Source organism: Rhizoctonia solani, chromosome 9 (genome assembly GCF_016906535.1).
Source record: "Rhizoctonia solani chromosome 9, complete sequence".
NCBI lineage: Eukaryota > Fungi > Basidiomycota > Agaricomycetes > Cantharellales > Ceratobasidiaceae > Rhizoctonia > Rhizoctonia solani.
This window is the reverse complement of record NC_057378.1, coordinates 1,539,225-1,558,495: the sequence shown is the minus strand read 5'-3', so window position 1 is coordinate 1,558,495 and position 19,271 is coordinate 1,539,225. Positions and strand designations below refer to the sequence as shown.

At 43.1% G+C, this 19,271-nt stretch overlaps 5 protein-coding genes across 5 annotated transcripts; 3 read left to right on the top strand and 2 right to left on the bottom strand.

Moving 5' to 3' along the window:
• Positions 1-160: 160 nt before the first annotated feature.
• Positions 161-1,295, bottom strand: RhiXN_08015 (uncharacterized protein; the record flags this gene model as incomplete). Its single annotated transcript, XM_043327831.1, has 7 exons — positions 161-333; positions 386-532; positions 582-697; positions 746-804; positions 856-972; positions 1,021-1,165; positions 1,222-1,295. 7 exons carry the CDS (start codon positions 1,293-1,295, stop codon positions 161-163), a joined length of 831 nt encoding a protein of 276 aa, XP_043183216.1.
• A 3,858-nt stretch (positions 1,296-5,153) lies between these two features.
• On the top strand, positions 5,154-5,612 carry RhiXN_08014 (uncharacterized protein; the record flags this gene model as incomplete). The annotated part of the gene is made up of 1 exon (XM_043327830.1): positions 5,154-5,612. The coding sequence occupies one exon, from the start codon at positions 5,154-5,156 to the stop codon at positions 5,610-5,612; it is 459 nt and encodes a 152-aa protein (XP_043183215.1).
• Positions 5,613-10,220: 4,608 nt separating this feature from the next.
• Positions 10,221-10,523, bottom strand: RhiXN_08013 (Retrotransposable element Tf2 protein; the record flags this gene model as incomplete). The annotated part of the gene is made up of 1 exon (XM_043327829.1): positions 10,221-10,523. One exon carries the CDS (start codon positions 10,521-10,523, stop codon positions 10,221-10,223), a length of 303 nt encoding a protein of 100 aa, XP_043183214.1.
• A 1,312-nt stretch (positions 10,524-11,835) lies between these two features.
• RhiXN_08012 (Transposon Tf2-1 polyprotein) lies at positions 11,836-13,173 on the top strand (the record flags this gene model as incomplete). The annotated part of the gene is made up of 1 exon (XM_043327828.1): positions 11,836-13,173. One exon carries the CDS (start codon positions 11,836-11,838, stop codon positions 13,171-13,173), a length of 1,338 nt encoding a protein of 445 aa, XP_043183213.1.
• A 401-nt stretch (positions 13,174-13,574) lies between these two features.
• On the top strand, positions 13,575-16,715 carry RhiXN_08011 (Transposon Tf2-7 polyprotein; the record flags this gene model as incomplete). The annotated part of the gene is made up of 1 exon (XM_043327827.1): positions 13,575-16,715. The coding sequence occupies one exon, from the start codon at positions 13,575-13,577 to the stop codon at positions 16,713-16,715; it is 3,141 nt and encodes a 1,046-aa protein (XP_043183212.1).
• Positions 16,716-19,271: the final 2,556 nt, after the last annotated feature.

The following is a 19,271-nucleotide window of genomic DNA, read 5'->3' as shown; positions in this document are numbered from 1 at the left end:
CAGCAAAAGGAATATTCTACAAGCAAGGTAGCATGACACAAAATTGTCCTTGAGGCTACTGACACACGTGAAGTCCAGGTCCGAAGTACAAAATCCACGTTATGCACAGTGAGCCCACGGCAAATGCACTGAATGGTCCATGTTTCCTTCCATCGGATCCTCATGCTTGGAGGACCCTGACAGCCGAGAAGACGGCTACGACCAAGGAAGCAGAAACTGCGGACAAGGACGGAAGGTTGAGCCTAAGTGGGGTGTTGTTGGATGATGGTTCGGGAGTAGTGGTTGCGGTTGTCCCGTTGGCAGTCTGAGCCACGCTGGCGGGCAAAGTTCCGCCTACGAAAATCATATTAGGATGAAACAATAAAACAAGAAGGCATAAGCGTACTAATGAACTGTTCACCACACTGGTTGATCCAGAAGTTGTCCCATGCTTTAACCGAGTCCGATGAGGGGAGGTTAGGGCGAGCGATTGTGTACGCTCCTTGAGTACATGGGGTACAAGAAATGTTTTTGGGGATATCGAGCGAGTGGCCTAGCCTAGGTGAATTTCAAGAATAGAGGACGCACGAGTGGACACGTACTATTGAGCGCCTGTGGAGTCTTTGCAACCAAGGTGCCAATATTCAGTGGTGCTCCCATCATGTCCTGAATTTCAGTGAGAGTCGTGGTGATGCACAAATTCTGCCCCGCTCCGGTACTGAACGAGAGTGAGCAGCTTTCCCGCAAACGCACAAGATCCACTCACCTTCGGAGACATAGTACCTCGCGAATAGAAGGATAATACTTGGCACCTTGTCCCAGAATCTACAAAGTATTTAGCTCGATAAGTTGGAAAAAAGTCAAGACAACGCGTACACTCTCAAGGTCATCGGTACTCCAGCCTTTTTCGGCAAGATCCGTTGCGCACCCTTCCTTCAGACTCGCGATGGTCATCGAGAGAATTTCGGCTGGACACGCAGGTTGGCTACAAGTCTATTCGACAGTAAAATTAACACTCCATGGTTCACAAACCAGACCCACCGTGCTCAGATAATTGTCAAATGGTCCAACCCAGCTTTGTCCACTTGGCGTAGTCAATACGTTAATAAGGCCAATTGTGTTGAGACAGTTTCCTGCTGGGCCAATGGCCATTTGTCCCATTGCCTTGTTACATGAGTCGGACAACCTGTTGAAGTCCCCAATCGGCTGTGCTCTCGGGGCAGTGAAGGGGGTGGAACTCACCCGAGGATACCTCCTAGTTGAGCATATGAGACACTGGCAAGTGCGAGTACCGCGAACGATACTGATCGGCTCATTTCGCTATCGAGGTTAGTCTGTGGATGAGATAAGTCAGCACAGGTCTCAAAGGAAAGAAGCGCGAGGCGCTTCGTGTTCCTATTCTCACCCGCAAGCCCTCAGAAACTAAGCGCCGGTAGTCTAGGCTGATAGGTGGGTGGGTGGCCAGGTCGAGTTTTCATGGAAATATTTTCCTATATAGCAGGAGAAAGAACCCAGCTCGAGACATGGGGATTTTATTGCTCAAAATGGTGTAGACAAGTACTTGATCTAATGTAAGTGGTACAGCAACGTTAGAACACAATTAAATAAAAACTTGCTTGTCATTATGTGCTTCAATGCTGCCACTGGCAAAGACAATTCATGATGTACTGGTCACATAGTGGTAGTGTTGGCACATGGTATAATCATACACACATTATAAACAATAAATCTATGCATTCATATACAACCATTTCAGGCTCTGGAAGGTCATATGTAGTCATAAGAAATTGGAAAGACTAAGGGCATGGTTGGGAGGGGAGGTCACTGCTCATTGTTTCCTCCCCCACCCAGCTACACTAGTAACCTCCATATATCTACCAAGAGTGCACTTTGTTTTGTTTGAAAATGCCTGAACCCATCAATCATATATACCATCAAGCTCTTGAATAAATCTACTAGGACAAACACAGCCAACAGCTCCTGTACAAGTCATCCAATAAAGGGTAAGCCTCTGGAGTGTTTGAAAGCCAACCCCATCTGGTATTATAATATGTAAGGCCATATAATAATCTACTATGGAATGGTCAGCTACAACCAACCATGTAATCAACAAGGTTCTATTCCTGATCTCCAACAAGAAACCAGCTTCCTTACCCTTGACAAGCTGCTCACCATTCCTAGAAAGCTGCCATTCCCATTGTTTCCCCATAGCTCTTGGCTATAGGGGTGAGATGGCCAATCAAAGAATTAGTAGACATTGGCAAAGGCTCTAATTTTCCATCCAATAATTCATAAGGTTTCACACTGAATGGTATGCTTGCCAACTTTTGCATCAGTGGAACCAGACAATTTTTCTCTTGTTCTTAGTATGTTGTGCAAACTTGATATGTGTCATAAACAGAGGAAAATATAACTAGCCAGAATTGAACCAGCTTGACCACTAAGCCATAGAGCCCTATTATTCCTCTGCTGACAACCCATGATTACACCTGCTACCCCCCAAATTTGGGCTTGGGCCAGCATGCAACCACTTGTACTGGTCATGTGACCGTGTCCAGGACAATATGTTTAATTCTTAAGTCATGTAGTCTTGGTGTTTATCATAAACACTTGGTACATGCAGCATCAAGATGCCATACCAAGCCTTGGTGCTAAGACCATATAATGCTTCTGCACAGTCTGCAGTTGCTCCTTAGTGGCTGTGATATTTGCTTTTGTCATTAACAATCAGTTGTTTCCTTGTCTATTATTCACATAGTGTCCTAGACATTGTCTGGGACCTAAGTGGGGGTGGCACTTAAGGCTGGCAAGTACAACAATGAAAGTGCTTAAGGTGGTGAGGCAGCTATCTATGGCAACAAACAAGCCACTTATGGTGGCAACAAGCTATCTGAGTGCAACAAGTAATCTGCTTAAGGCAGTGTGGATGTAGTTACTACTTAGTGGATCCTGGGTGTAAGGCCCTGTGTCCTGGACATGGTCACATGACCAGTACAAGTGGTTGCATGCTGGCCCAAGCCCAAATTTGGGGGGTAGCAGGTGTAATCATGGGTTGTCAGCAGAGGAATAATAGGGCTCTATGGCTTAGTGGTCAAGCTGGTTCAATTCTGGCTAGTTCTATTTTCCTCTGTTTATGACACCCTGTGTACAATGAGGGATGCAACAAGAGGTAATTGACCTGGGGATTACCATGGTCAATTGCCTGTCTCATATATTACAAGTGAGGCAATGTATTTACAATAGAATATGCAAAACTAAAACCAATGAGAAGCCCACTCCATCAGCAGCCTTACTCATGCATACATGTCACTGACATGTCATGATGACATCATAAGTGGAGGTGGCTACATGTGCTGAATAAGCACAGGAGGGGATGTGGCTTGGCGCTTAGCATATGATATAAGTGCCAAGATCATGTGATCAAAAAACAAGTCTGTTTGTCTTTGTTTAAATTTGAGGAAATGGGAATAAATTCCCTGGTATTGAGTGTGTTTACAACAGTTTGCTCTATCCAAATAAGGAGTCATATATTGCTTACATGGAAACAGGCTATGCTGTAATACATTTTATAGTTTGTCTTGTTGCAACCCACTCCATTCTTTCCATGAGTCCTGACCTTGTCAAGCCTCCAACACACTCATGTTGCACACCAACATGACCGCAAGCACGCATATACTCGCACATATGCACTCAGAACCTCCGAGTTCGCACATATAAGAGACTTATGGTCAACATGGCTGGACTTACTGATATTCTCTAAGTCCAGGTCACATGACCTCCCCCCCTCCAGTCCTTTATCAAATACTATACTAAACTGCAACAGATTTGGGGTGGGGAGGGATGACATAATCTCTTCTATAATAATATATTATTCAGACCTTGCCTGTGGGCTCCCTTAACATTGGCCTGCGGCTAGGGGGGCAGGGGGAGTGCAATGTCCCCCAGCAACTTATATTATTAATATATCACTGTGCATCATATACTATATATATCTTTGACAGTGGATATATATGGTAATAACACTTCCAGATATGGGTTATGACATTGAAATCAAGCTACTTACCTATACCCAGTATATATATACATACATATGTGTATATGTATTGCCTATAGGGGATGTAGGGATGACTAATGCCCCTACATCAATGATGCACAACATATTGTCCCAACAACACAACTTCAGATTACCATTTATGGCAACCCACCTTCCTAATCAGGAAAGAGACATAACTTGAAGAAGACTTTCAAGACCAATAGAGACTAAGCAACTTAGACTTACCAAAAATGGCAATCCCCTTTCCAAATTAGGAAAGAAGATGAAATGGATGGATGACCAAGCTTAGTCAGCTGAACTATGATGAGTCAGCAGTCAAGTCACATGAATGACTCACTGATGACAAATGCTTAGTCAGCAAGTATTCAACTCAGACACAAGTCACATGACTGAGGGTATGGATGATTAGCCACCATGTACTACCTGCACTGCCACAATCACATGATGATGGCTGTGCTCAATCTCTGGGTAAAACCAGGCCAGATTGGGGAAAAAGATTACCATATAAGGAAATTGGATGAGTCATACTTATTTTGTGGCTGTGCATGCCAAGAGTATGAGTCATATTTAAGCAGTGTTCCATGTGATCATGTGCTAAAAATAGAACCAACTCTGCCAAGACCTCACCTCACTGGTGTTTTTCTTGGTCTCTGATTGGCTAATCAAGCAGCACTACATGGTTCTCTAACTCATACTGCTTCTTGAGGCTGTGCTCCTATTTGAAATATGTATATAGACCCAAGTGATGCCCAGGTATATATAGGGGTGAAACAAGCTGCTTACAAAGCCAGCTTGATTTCCCTTGTCTTACAGCCTATAGGGACAAGCAGGTGTTGCTACACCTCAAAAAGAGCAACTGTGTGATTTATTTGAAATTCAACTATCAACAACTGTCAACAAAGGATCCCCACTGATCCTTCTATCTGATTTGTGATAAGAAGTACTGTCAGAGTCTTCTCATCACTAGGACCCTAGGTGTCCATTGCTCTACTTGCAAATAGCTAAAGACTTCCTCTGTGGGTTGTGCTATTTTGCCTCTTACTGGCTAAGATAGGTATGTCTTGAAACTTGCAATTAATAGAGACTATTGTAGTGATCTATCTGGCCTTCTTGCAACAACATGGGATTCCACAAGATGCAATCTAGGTGTGTATTTGGGACTTTACCCCAATTGGATAACTTTGAACATGGCCCTGTCATGGAGCTGACATCTCCAATGCAAGGCATGGAACAAGGACATCAGGAAGGAGTAGGAATTACCCCTTCTGAACAGACTGACCAACCAGATATGGAACCATTTCAGCTTGCTACAGCCAGGATCCTAGACCCTAGGCATGAGAATCCAGGGAACAACACACCCTTGGAGGATCCTGTCCCCAGGAAAGAGGAAACCCCTTTGATGGATGAGGCAACCAGGAATAAGACAGTGAAGGATTTTATTGAAGACTTCTTTGCCAAATTCACTGAGGAGACTCAACTACCAAAAACTGAGGCAAACAAGAAATGGATTACTAATGACCACCTTACAAGTACCCAAAAGGTCTATGGATTCCTAATGGAACTAGTAATGGTGTTGTAAATTGGGGGAAAAGAGGTTGAGACTCTGGTGCTGAGCAGAGTCTGTGTTGGAAGATTCCCAATTTCCAAGCTAAGTAAACAAGTAGCTTCTTTAGGGTTCTCTGGGTCTAGCTATCTTGAATACAATCAACTACACATATATCCTTTCTCAGTGTAAAGTGTCTTAGTAAGTATTTCTGTAAGAGCAAGAGTACTGGCTCAGGTTCCCTTTGGCAGAGATAGTTATGTAAGTTTCACTCCTAGTTGCAGGAACTAACTGGTTACTTAGTATATATTCTTCTTTAAGGATGATTGCCTTCTGTTCACTTAACCTAAGAACTCTGTATCAGGTCTACAACCTTTCCACACTATGGGTACTTGGGAGATCCACTTATACAAGTTTAAGTTATTTGAGATCTTGAGGCACAAAATATCACACAGTTGAGGGGGGCAAGCCCAAACCCAAGAGTGACGGTCAACAGTAACAGTAAGGTGGAGTAAAGTAGGTGGTGCCCTCCAAGGGTATGCAAGAGTCCCCTTTTATACCCTAGAGTGGCAAGGTTACTGAGTCATTCACCTGGTCAGAGTATGAGTATGACTTGCTTAGGACTGTGCTTCCTAAGACTTTGATTGGTGGGTGGGAAGGCACAGATATGACTAGGTGGGAATGTGACTGCTCTTGGGTTGAACTGCAATTAGTTAAAAATACAAACATCTAAATACATGACTCAGTCTATCAAGAAATGCTTGGCAGCCAATGAGCACTTAGAGTGAGTCATTAGTGTGAGTCATTCTGGTGGCAAGCAGAATGACTCATAAGCTGGATTTGCAGTGCCACTAGAAATTACTAAATAAGGAAAATCTTAGTAATCTCATGAGAGGTATGACTCAACTAAGCTAGGAATAAGGTTCATTTCCCAAGTTAGAGCTAGTCATGTGATGAGCTAGATGTAAAGATATAAATATAATGATTAGTAAGGTACTTGAGCCACATAGATAGAATCTTGTGAAGCTAATATCTCCATGAGATCTTATTGTATGAGCACATGACAAGCAGTGTTAGAACAAGCAAAAGGAGTTTTATTGAACAATATGTAACACATACAGTTAATATGAGCATTACATAGAGTAATGACAGGAATAATGGAAAATAGGAGACAAGTGGCCATTAAAATCAGAAAGTCAGATATATGCAGATTATAGTGGATGGTGAGCTGTAAATGAAATATTATGTGATACATAACAGGAGGTGTCATGGGTCATGACACAATCACTTGGTCTAGAGCAAACACCAGCAAACAAGCATTGAGGTTGTGGAAGAAGATCTGGGATAAACACACTGTGTCATCTCTGGACTCATCCACATATATTCACAGAGCCCTGTTGTTTAAACTCCACCCAATCTTCATCAACACAACAGTCCTGTAACACACAATGCCAACTAGTTTAATTCCTCACCAGACATAGCTTCTACAGGGAATACAGGGCCCAATTCCATCCACACCTCAGCTCACAATGCTCATGTAGCAACACAGGACAAATGCCTAGACATTTGCTCCTTTCCTGGCCCTAACACTGCAGAATTTAGACACATACTTACAAGTGCATTGCCCAACTGTGCATGGAAAGAGTTGTTTGGAACACTGCTGGGACTGGAGGCAGTAACTTATTTCATACTTAAGTCAGGAATTGGAAAGTTTGGTGATCCACCAGCTACCACTCAGAATATGTAGGACATTACATTCACTTCCATACACCCTTACAACCACTTCATATGCCCTTATGGCTGCCACACTCCAGTCCTTATGACCCCCTGTCTCACACCCTTAGGGCCCCTGTATTGGGTCTACATGGCCCTCCTGTGCTTACTACCTTGCTTAATGCTTCTTGGTTTGTTTTCTTTCTCATTTCCTACTTCTTCTTAGTGTAGTTTGCCTTGGTTGGTGAGCAGTTTGCCTTGTTTGCTTGTAGCTCTTTAAATATGAATAAAAAAAATTCATGTCATAAATAGAGGAAAATAGAACTAGCCAGAATTGCACCAGCTTGACCTCTGAGCCATAGAGCCCTATTATTCCTCTGCTGACAACCCATGATTACACCTGCAACCCCCCAAATTTGGGCTTGGGCCAGCATGCAACCACTTGTTGTCACAATCAAGGATGAAATGACTGTTATGAGATAGTGGGACAACTCACACAGGTAAGAAGGTGGGAAATTGACAAGGTGAATTGTTCTGGGGGTTTCCAAGCCAATTTGCAGTCTTCTTTTTAAAAAAAAATGGAAAAGCAGTAAATACATAGAAAGGTGCAGCATCCAGGCCATACAACTGAGAGAGAAGATAGAGCACATGTCTAAGAAGCTCTATACAATAAGTTGGGCTGGTGTGCAGTCAGATAAGCAAGATAGAAGCACTTAGAACAGAGTAAGTCCAGGCTATGTTGTGACCCAACTGTAAGGTTGGTCACCTGCTAGTGGCAGGTGCTTGAGGCCATACTGCTACAGGGTAAACTAACTGGAAGGCTATACTACTGAGAAGGGACTGCTATCTATGATGAGGGAGGGCCTAAGGCCAGTGAGCTTCCAGCTACTTCAACTACTGAGTCAGTTAAAGGTCTTGTGGACCCAGCACTACTACTGAACCACTGAACCCTGTCTGTGATGGTAGACAAGGTCAAATCAACTTGGGGTCTCCAAGCAATTTTGCTGTGGTATATACACTTGTGCCCAAAAAGATTGAGCCATGTGAGCTCAAATCAATGACACTCATGTGTCACCCACACAATTGAGAATTCCTTTACAATGTAATAGTTAATAATGTAGATACAGTAGCATAGAACATATATACAAAGTTTTGGGCTGAAAATAAGTCTCCTTGTGGAGATACATGTGAGCAAAACTTTTGGGCTGGCTCATTCTTTTTGATCACTTTACATAAGCTACTTGGTCCTCCCTCATTGACTGCCATTTACCACCCCTTTTTACACTCAAACACCTGCCAAAAGTGCACAAATGGCTCAATACACTAGTCCCAAGACTAAGGCTCAGATAATTGCACTGAAAAGGCTTGAATACTCAGATTGGGCTATTGTTCAGCTTTTGCAACCTGAGACTAAGGTCTCTCATGCTACTGTCAGTTGTATCTGGGCCAAGTATGGACTTACTGACTGCCCACTCAATCAACACAATCCCATTCCTGGGCCCCACAAAAATTAACCCCCAGCAATGTCAGATTTGCTGCTTTGGCCCTAGCTTGGAGTAGAGTACCAACAGCAGCAAATATTAGACAGCAGTACTTCCCTGCTGTTGGGTCCTCTACCCTCTGCTGCTACCTCTGAGAGCTGGGTTTACGGCCATACAAACGCCGCCAAGTACCCCTGCTCACTTATTGGCATAGAAAAGCCCATTGCACATGGGCACACAGTCAATTATTCTGGCCACAATCACACTGGGACAACATTGTCTTCTCAGACAAAGTCAAAATTGAGTTATTTGGGGCTGACAGCAGCCAATATTACTGGAGGCAACCTAGTGGGTCCCCATATCCTCCCTGATACACCAAAAGACAATATCTCATGGTGGCAGGGGTATCTTCATTTGGGGGTGCATTACCCAAGAGGGAGTTGGGCAACTGTACCTTATACAATGCAAGCTGAACACCCTGGGATACATTGAAATCCTTGGGGATGCCTTCTTTGGAACCCTTGCCAACTATAAAATCACCCCATTTGACATTATATTCCAGCACAACCAAGGTCCAAAGCATACAGCCAGGCTGACACAATGTTGGCTTGCCAGTTGGGGTGTAAGTGTCCTCCCATGGCCATCAAAAAGCCCAGATTTAAATATAATCAAGAATGTCTGGTGGCATCTGAAGGAGGGCATGCATACTCACCAACCTCCTGCTTTGAATAAGGAAGAGTTATGGATAATAGTGAGGGACAAATGGAAACAAATTTCCCCAAAATATATTGGCAACTTGTATGATTCATTGCCACATCAAGTACAAGCTGTGTATTTAGCTAAGGGTGGAAACACCAAATAATGAAATTTGTATCCAAATTATTTAGTTTTGCATGTCATTTTGGGTGCATGCAGTTGCAGGTGCAATTTGAAAATGCTCAAAAAGAATGAGCCAGCCCAAAAGTTTTGCTCACATGTATCTCCACAAGGAGACTTATTTTCAGCCCAAAACTTTGTATATATGTTCTATGCTACTGTATCTACATTATTAACTATTACATTGTAAAGGAATTCTCAATTGTGCAGGTGATGCATGAGTGTCATTGATTTGAGCTCATGTGGCTCAATCTTTTTGGGCACAAGTGTATATGCTAGAGAGTACTATTTACAATTTGATAAGGTGTGGGAAACAGAAGTTGAATGTGAAAAAGGAAGTGTGCTGTGGATTGAATAGAAGTGTGCTGTGGATTGAATAGAAGTGTGTTTGTTATCTATGCATCCTTGGCACAGCATCTTGGCAGGTCTTGGCACAGTATCTTGGCTTGGTAAGCGCCAAGATCACAAGATCAGGGAAGTAGAGCTAAGGGGTTTGTGAAAAATAGTAAAAATAATAGACAAATGAGGCAAATCCAATGGTATAACTGATGGGAGTGTAACATTGCCCCCCCTCTCAAAGGCTCTTGGCAGATTCATGAGCCTTTTTGAGCCTTGCCTGGTTGAAGCACTTTTTTTCCTCCTTTGCATGTTCCATAAGGTTTTTTGGTTCCCATGAGTTGTCTTCTGGTCTGTATCCTTTCCATTTTATAAGGTAAAGCCATTTTCCTTTCTTTTGTTTTGAGTCCAGGATTTGTTCTACCTCATATTTCTCTTCCCCTTCTATTGTCTCAGGGGGAGGTCTGGATGGAAATAGTTGGCTTGGGGATTTGAGGACTTTTGACAGTAGTCCCATGTAGAAGACATTATGGATTTTCATGGCTTCCAGGAGTTTTAAGCAATAGGCATGGCTTGAAATTTTTTCTGTGATTTCAAAGGGGCCTAGCTATTTTGGATCTAGCTCTCTGGAGTTTGATCAGAGCTGGATGTCCTTTCTATCTAGCCAGACTTTTTCACCTGTAACATATTCTGGGGTTGTTCCCTTTGTGTTGTGGACACACTTATACCCAGGGATTTAATTCTGATTTTCTCAAATTTAAACAAAGTCAAACAGACAATATTTTTGATCACATGACACCAGCGCTTATATCATACAATAAGCGCCAAGTCACATCCCCATCTGCGCTCACCTCATCATATGTAGCCACCTCCACCTGATTGTCATGCCCTAGAGGCGTGACCACCTTAAAATCCACTAAGTCAAAGAAATAGTGAATATATGCGCTATTTTCATGAAGATTTATGGATATATGCATCTTTATGCTATTTAGGCGCTGAGCGCTTATTATGTAATCTCATCACATGACCTTTTAGTCATGTGATCTTGTTTTCTTATCTCTGGTCATGTGACCTTATCTTTGTTATGATGTTTGTACATGTAATTACTCTTCCCCTTCTCTGTGAATATATAAGGAGGGTTCTGAGAGCCTTAAGCCTCAGAACTCAACCTCTTATCCCCATCCAACACTACTACCCTAAGACATACACTTAAGAGTATTGCCTGAGAGCATACCAGTCCCTGTCAAAGGTCCTTTGCCCAGCTGTCTTAACAGCATAGTGCACTTTTACTTTATATAGGTCTTGTCCTACCCCTTTCCTGGCATTGCCTTGAGCATTGTTAGGCCCTACTAGCCCATACTTAAGTCCCTCTGGGCTGTTAGCTAGTTAGGTTTACCCTGTGGTAGTTGTTGGCTCTGACATTAGGTCAAGTTCTTCATCACCAACCCTTGTGGACTACTAGGGTGTTAGTACTGGCACAACCCATCAAGAACCAGTGATCCAGCATAGCCAGATAATAGTCAAAACTGGTGATTGTTGCACTAGGGGGTTATTGTTACACAGCTAGCATTGCAAACGTCCACCCAAAAGTCTGCCACAACTTCTTCTGCGTCACAGACAGTCAAAAACCTGCTTGTGCAAAACCTGCCTCTGTATCACGCCCATCCAAGGCTTGTTGATCAGTTGTAAGGAGCATTCAACGCTAGGTATTGAGACAGTGATTAGCATAAAGAATAAACTGTGAGCTTAGTGGGGCCAATCATCTAGCCTCCCATTTTTCCTAAACTAGTAGTGAAGTTGCCTTATTTAGCAAGGACGCTACTTAGTATCTATCACATTCCTCCTTCTCCACTATGTCAACCCAACCCTCTACCTTTGTGCATGCCAACCCCAATGCGCTGTCTGTCCCCACCAATATCCAGGAGATACCTGCGTGGGCCCAGGAGATCAAAAACCTCCTCCTGGCTATGAACCAAAATCTATCCTTGGTCATAGGACAAGTGGCTGCCCACCATACAGACATTGGCACCACTCAGGCTACCCTCAACAACCATGACAGTAGCATCACCAATCTTGATGCCCTCATTGTTAAACTTGGGGCTGATATTGCCAAAATAGGCACTGCGGCTGCGTCTGGTTCCTCTCTTGCCTTGGCTACCAAGGCTCCCAAACTTGCAACGCCAGACAAATTTGATGGGTCTGACAAAAATAAGGCAATCTCTTTTAGGGTTGCTGTATCTCATTATCTCAGGATCTCATATCCTGGCTCAACAGTGGATGAGCAAATTGCTTTTATTATCTCCTGCCTGGATGGCAAGGCCCATGAGTGGCTTGAGCCCTATCTAGAAGAGGACGTTGTGAAAGGGAACCCAGTCTCTTGGCTCCACAATCTGGATGCCTTCTGGCTGCAATTCAATGCACGCTGGAATGTCCAAAATAGGACAGAGAATTTCTGCGCCAAGCTGCGCACCCTTAAACAAACCAAGGGGGTCCAAGATTATTACAAGGACTTCCAGACCTATTCTCAAGGTCTTGGTTACAACGACCCCTCTCTTAGGGATATGTTCTATGATGGCCTATCCCACAAAATTAAGGAAACTCTCATGGTTCAAGATTATGACCATGCAGATGCCTCTGTCACTCTTGCAACTCTTGCAGAGAAGGCCCTTAAGGTGGATCAACGCCTAGAGCAGTTTGCGGCCCAGCACAAGGGTTCATCCTCCTCTTCAAACCAATCTGGAAGCAAATCCAGCACCTCTACGTCAGCAGCAGCCCAGGGAGCGCCCAGGGATAAACTGTCTGTTGGGGAACAGGTGTATGCAATTGTGGATGGAAAGGCAAAGAAGGGGGTCCTCCAAAAAATTGGCCAGAATGCCAAAGGGATTGCAGTTCCAATTGTTAAGTGGAATGATGGCACCACCATGGATGTTACCTTCAAAACTATCAAGAAGGATAACCATCCAGCCACTGCCACCTCCATTCCTGCTCCCAAGGCTTCCTCCTCCTCCTCCTTGCGCAATTCTGGTCCTTCCCCTATGGACTTAGATTCTGCCTCTTCAAAAGGCAAAAAACCCATTATATGCGCAACATGTGGAGGTAGGGGACACTATGCCAATCAATGCCCCTCCAAATCCTACTCTGGCCATGAGGCCCATATCTCTGAGGATGAGTTGGAAAATGGGGACCTCTGAACACTAATGGGAACAGTGTATCAGAGGGAAATAATGGACATTTAGATAGCTTGGAAATCTTCTCTGTAAATAATATATCTCCTTTAAATATATATTTTCAAGCATCTTGCGTTCAACAAGTTCCCAACCCTAAGGTTACCAAGAAAATGAAGCCCTTCTTTGGATGGGCTATGATTGATTCAGGTGCATCATCTTGCTTTATACACAAGGACTTGATCAAACAATATGGTATACCTACTACAAAAAAGTCTGTACCACGTTGCCTTAAAGTGATTGATGGAAGAGACATTAGTTCTGGTTTGGTAGATTCAGAATGTATATTTACTTTAGAATTAGGTAGTCATAAAGAGGTTCTGAAATGTAATGTAGCTGATATAGGTAAACATAGCATAGTCCTGGGAATGTCCTGGCTCAAGTTACACAACCCTACTATAGACTGGCCTAATAAGCGTATTACTTTTAATTCTCAATATTGTAACAACACTTGTCTTTCTGTTTCTAATTCTATCCTGGGAAATGTTGGTGGGACTTCTAACCGCCTTGAAGGCATACCAGAAGACTTAGGAGGTGTTGAGGTAATTGAACCTCTTGAAGGCATCCCTAGGGAAACTGGAGGTACTGTGGATTCTCCACTTGAAAGTATCCCAGTAGAACTGCGCAATTTTGCGGAGGTATTTTCTGAGGACATGAAGGTGACAGAACTGCCGCTGCACTGTCCTTTTGATTTAGGGATTGATTTAATCGATCCTGATAAACCTGTTAAGGCTATGGTATACCCCTTGAAGGCATCTGATGATGAGGAACTTAGAAAACTCCTTAAAGAACAATTGGACAAAGGATTGATTCGCCCATCCAAGTCCAAATATGGTTCCCCAGTTCACTTTGTCAACAAGAAAAATGGGAAAAGGCGTATGGTTGTGGATTATAGATCCCTAAATGCAAATACAGTCAAGAATGCGTACCCTCTACCTCTAATACAGTCTCTCATTGAGAAACTAAGGGGCGCAAAATACTTTTCCACCATTGACCTGAAATCTGGATATAACTTGGTCCGGATAAAGGAAGGTGATGAATGGAAGACTGCGTTTAAAACCAAATATGGCCTGTTTGAATACCTAGTCATGCCCTTTGGGTTATGCAACGCTCCTGCTGCATTTCAGCACTTCATGAATGAGATATTTAGGGACATATTGGACGTCTATGTAGTAGTATATCTAGACAACATCCTAATATTCTCAGAAAGCAGGGAATTACACACAAAACATCTCCAAGAGGTACTGAAAAGGCTGCAAGACAATGCATGCTACTGTAACCTGGAGAAGTGTAATTTCTATGCATCTGAAGTAGATTACCTTGGTGTCATTGCCAATGGTGAAGGAGTGAAAGCAGATCCCAAGAAAATCACTCAAGCGGTTGATTGGGCAACACTGCGCTCTGTCAAAGGGGTTCAAGAGTTTTTGGGCTTTATAAATTTCTATAGACGCTTCATACATAACTTCTCAAAATTGGCACAACCCTTATACCAACTACTCCAAAAGAATATACCTTGGGAGTGGGGTGAATGCCAAGAAGTGTCTTTTAAAGCTCTTAAACAGGCTCTAATTGAATCCCCTGTCTTAATCCAACCCAATCCATACAAGGAGTTTTTCCTTGAGTGTGACACCTCTGATTTTGCAACAGGCGCTGTCCTTAATCAAAAGGGCAGTGATGATAAATTACACCCGGTTGCATTCCTATCAAAATCCCTAGCACCTGCTGAAAGAAACTATGATATCTTTGATAAAGAGTTACTAGCAGTAGTAAGGGCTTTAAAGGAATGGCGTCACCTGCTGGAAGGAACAGTAATCCCTGTCAAAATATTGACAGACCATAAAAATCTGGAGTACTTCCAGACAAAAAGGGATCTGAACCAAAGGCAGTTAAGGTGGATGGGATTTTTGGCAGATTACAACTATAGGATTGTGTATAGGCCGGGCGCACAGAATAGAAAAGCAGATATTCTCTCTCGCCATGAAGACCACAAGTCTGCGGTTAAAGAGGGGGGTGAAACCCCTGTGCTCATAAGCCCAGAGCTTTTTATTGCAGCTATTCAAACAGATAGTGACCTTAATGATCTAATAAGGGACGCTCTGCATGATGATAAAGCTGTATACAAAATCCTTAAATCCTTGGAAGAGGACATACCTGTTAAAGGATGGAAACTTGATAATGGCTTACTCTACTATCATGACCAGATTTATGTCCCTAATGAGCCAGAAATCAGGAAAGCCATCTTAGAAAGCAGGCATGATAACCCTTCCACTGGGCACCCAGGACAGTTCAGAACCCTAGACCTCCTTTCAAGGGATTACTACTGGTCAGGGATGAAACAATCTGTAACAAAATATGTCCAAGCATGTGATTCATGCATACGTAGCAAACACTCCAACTGGGCTCCTGAAGGTCTCCTTCAAAACATAGATTTACCCAATAAGCCCTGGGAGGAAATAACGTATGACTTGATTGTAGGACTCCCCACCTCAGAAGGATATGATGCAATATTAACAGTAGTGGACCAATTATCCAAAATGGTTCATTTTATACCAACGCACTCTGATGCTACTGCTGTTGATGTTGCAAACCTCTTTGTATCCTTTGTGTGGAAGTTACATGGGTTACCCAGGAAAACCATTTTGGACCAAGGCCCCCAATTTAATGCAAAATTCCTGAGACAAGTCTACAAGCGGTTGGGGATAGAACCACATTTCTCCACTGCATACAGACCACAAGTTGATGGACAAAGTGAATGCTTAAACCAGTTTGTGGAAATTTACCTACGCCACTACATCAACTATAGACAAACAGACTGGGTTGCATCACTACCACTTGCAGAATTTGCATACAATAATGGGAAACACTCAGGCTCCAAACACTCTCCCTTCTACATGTGCTATGGTTATAATCCAGACTTCACAGTTGGAAACACCAAGGAAAGCCATGTCCCCCAAGCCAACAACCTAGCAGACTTCCTGAAAGAAATCCAAACTGAAGCAAAAGCTGCTTTAGAAATTGCTGCAAGACAAAATGCGCAATACTATGATTTAAACAGAAGGGAAGCAACCAAGCTGGAAGTTGGTGATAAAGTTTATTTGAGTAGTGCCAACATCAAAACTTCAAGGCCTTCCCATAAGCTAGAACATAAGCGATTGGGGCCCTACAAGGTCTTGGAGAAAATTGGCAGGAACTCTTATAAACTGGATCTCCCTAAATCCATGAAAGTCCATCCTGTCTTCAACATTGCCCTATTACACAAAAAGCCAGTAGACAAGTATGACCGTGATCCAGTCCCACTCCCCCCAGTTGTCACAGCTGATGGAGAAGAGGAATATACTGTTGAAAGGATCCTAGACTCCAAGAAAGTGGGTCAACAAGTCAAATACTTGGTTAAATGGAAAGGGTATGGACCAGAGGATAACACATGGGAGCCCAAGGCCCACTTAGCCAATGCCCCTGAAAAATTGGCTAAGTTTCACCATGAACATCCAGAGGCAGCTGGACCTTAATGGGGGGGGAAGTGTCATGCCCTAGAGGCGTGACCACCTTAAAATCCACTAAGTCAAAGAAATAGTGAATATATGCGCTATTTTCATGAAGATTTATGGATATATGCATCTTTATGCTATTTAGGCGCTGAGCGCTTATTATGTAATCTCATCACATGACCTTTTAGTCATGTGATCTTGTTTTCTTATCTCTGGTCATGTGACCTTATCTTTGTTATGATGTTTGTACATGTAATTACTCTTCCCCTTCTCTGTGAATATATAAGGAGGGTTCTGAGAGCCTTAAGCCTCAGAACTCAACCTCTTATCCCCATCCAACACTACTACCCTAAGACATACACTTAGGAGTATTGCCTGAGAGCATACCAGTCCCTGTCAAAGGTCCTTTGCCCAGCTGTCTTAACAGCATAGTGCACTTTTACTTTATATAGGTCTTGTCCTACCCCTTTCCTGGCATTGCCTTGAGCATTGTTAGGCCCTACTAGCCCATACTTAAGTCCCTCTGGGCTGTTAGCTAGTTAGGTTTACCCTGTGGTAGTTGTCAGCTCTGACACTGATGACATCACTATGACACATCAGTGACACACATGCATGAGTAAGGCCAATTGCAGAGCAGGGTTCTTATTGGATAAGGAATTGGATATAATGTATTTGTAAATGGCTCACCTGTAGAATATATAAGGAGGCCAATTGACCATGGTAACACCCAGGTCAATTACCTCTTGTTGCATCCACTCAGTGTACAAGGGCCTTACTGCCCAGTAATTACTTAGTATAGTCACTTAGATAGTCCACACCACCTTAAGCAGCTTTCTCATTGTACTTAGGTAGCTTGCCATTGCCCATAAAGCTTTGGTCACCATAGTTAGATAGTTAGTTGTTGTAGGTAGCACCCCACCACCTTAAGCAGCTCTTCACTTGTACCTTACCTGGCTGTAAGCGCCAGCTGCCTTGACATCCCTACCAATGTCTAGGACACTTTGTTCCCACCATCTTTTCTTTTGACAACCAAGTGTCCTGGACACGGTCACATGACCAGTACAAGTGGTTGCATGCTGGCCCAAGCCCAAATTTGGGGGGTAGCAGGTGTAATCATGGGTTGTCAGCAGAGGAATAATAGGGCTCTATGGCTTAGTGGTCAAGCTGGTTCAATTCCGGCTAGTTCTATTTTCCTCTGTTTATGACACCAAGGAGCTGATTCTGCTTCCTTCCATTCTTGGGCTAAGAGGTTGGCTACCTCATCTGCTTCCAGGACATTTACCAGTGTCCTAGATGTCTGTAAGGGGCATCAAGGCAGCAGGCACTTGTGGCTGAGTAGGATACAGGACAACTGCATAAGGCAGTGAGTTGGCTACCTACAACAACTAACTTCCTAACTATGGTGACCAAGGCCTAAAGGGAAATGGCAAACTACCTAAGTACAGTGAGAGAGCTGCTTAAGGCAGCGTAGGCAATGTGTCTGAGTAACTTTGTGGAAACCCAGGCTGTATGGCCCTGTGTACAATGAGGAATACAACAAGAGGTAATTGACCTGGGTGTTACCATGGTTGGTTGGTCTCCTAATATATTACAGAGTCTACTAATTACAAATGCAATTTGTGTGGGAAAGGAAGCAAGTTATATCCAATAAGAACCCCTGTTATAGAGTAGGGTATTGGGACTATGTAATTATATACAGAATATAATGAAGTTATTAATAGATCAGATATCTATGGATATAAAGGCAATAGACTAGCTATATAAGGGTAAATTAGGTTAGTAATGAGGGTGATCCCTACACTTAACAAGTAATCAAGTGATTACTGCAGTTGCAGGTGGTTGGTTGTACTTATATCTATAGTATGAAAGTTAGTACTAAGTTATAGTTACTTACTGTAATTGTCCTAGACGTCTGTAAGGACGTCAAGGTGGAGGGCGCTTGCGGCCAGGTGTATACAAGTAAGAACCGCGTAAGGCAGTGTGCAAGCTACCTACAACAACAACAAGCTATACTACAGCAACCAAGCCCATAAGGGCAATGGTGAGCTATCTAAGTACAACAATGAAGCCGCTTAAGGCGGTGTGGAACTAGTGGCTGAGTAGGTTTGCTGGGCTGTGGGGCCCTTGTACAACGTGGGATGCAACAAGAGGTAATCAACCTGGGTGTTACCATGGTTGGTTGGCCTCCTTATATATTACAGGGGTAGTCTATTTACAATACATGATGTGCAATTCCATAACCAATAAGAACCCTGCTCCGCAGTTAGTCTTACTCATGCATATGTGTTACTGACGTGTCATGATGTTGTCATAGGTGGAGGTGGCTATGTAGGATGAATAAGTGTGGATGGGGACGTGGCTTGGCGCTTTGCGGAAGATATAAGTGCCAAAGTCACGTGATTAAAAATGTTGTCTGTTCAACTTTGTTCAAATTTGAGAAATTCAGAATAAATTCCGTGGTATTGAATGTGTCTACAACACTGCCCCCCCTCTAAGGGCCTTGGCAGCGCCAAGGGCCTTCTTTCTCATTTCTTCCTTGTACTTTTTCAAAATTTTTCCCGCATTTTTTAGGTTTTC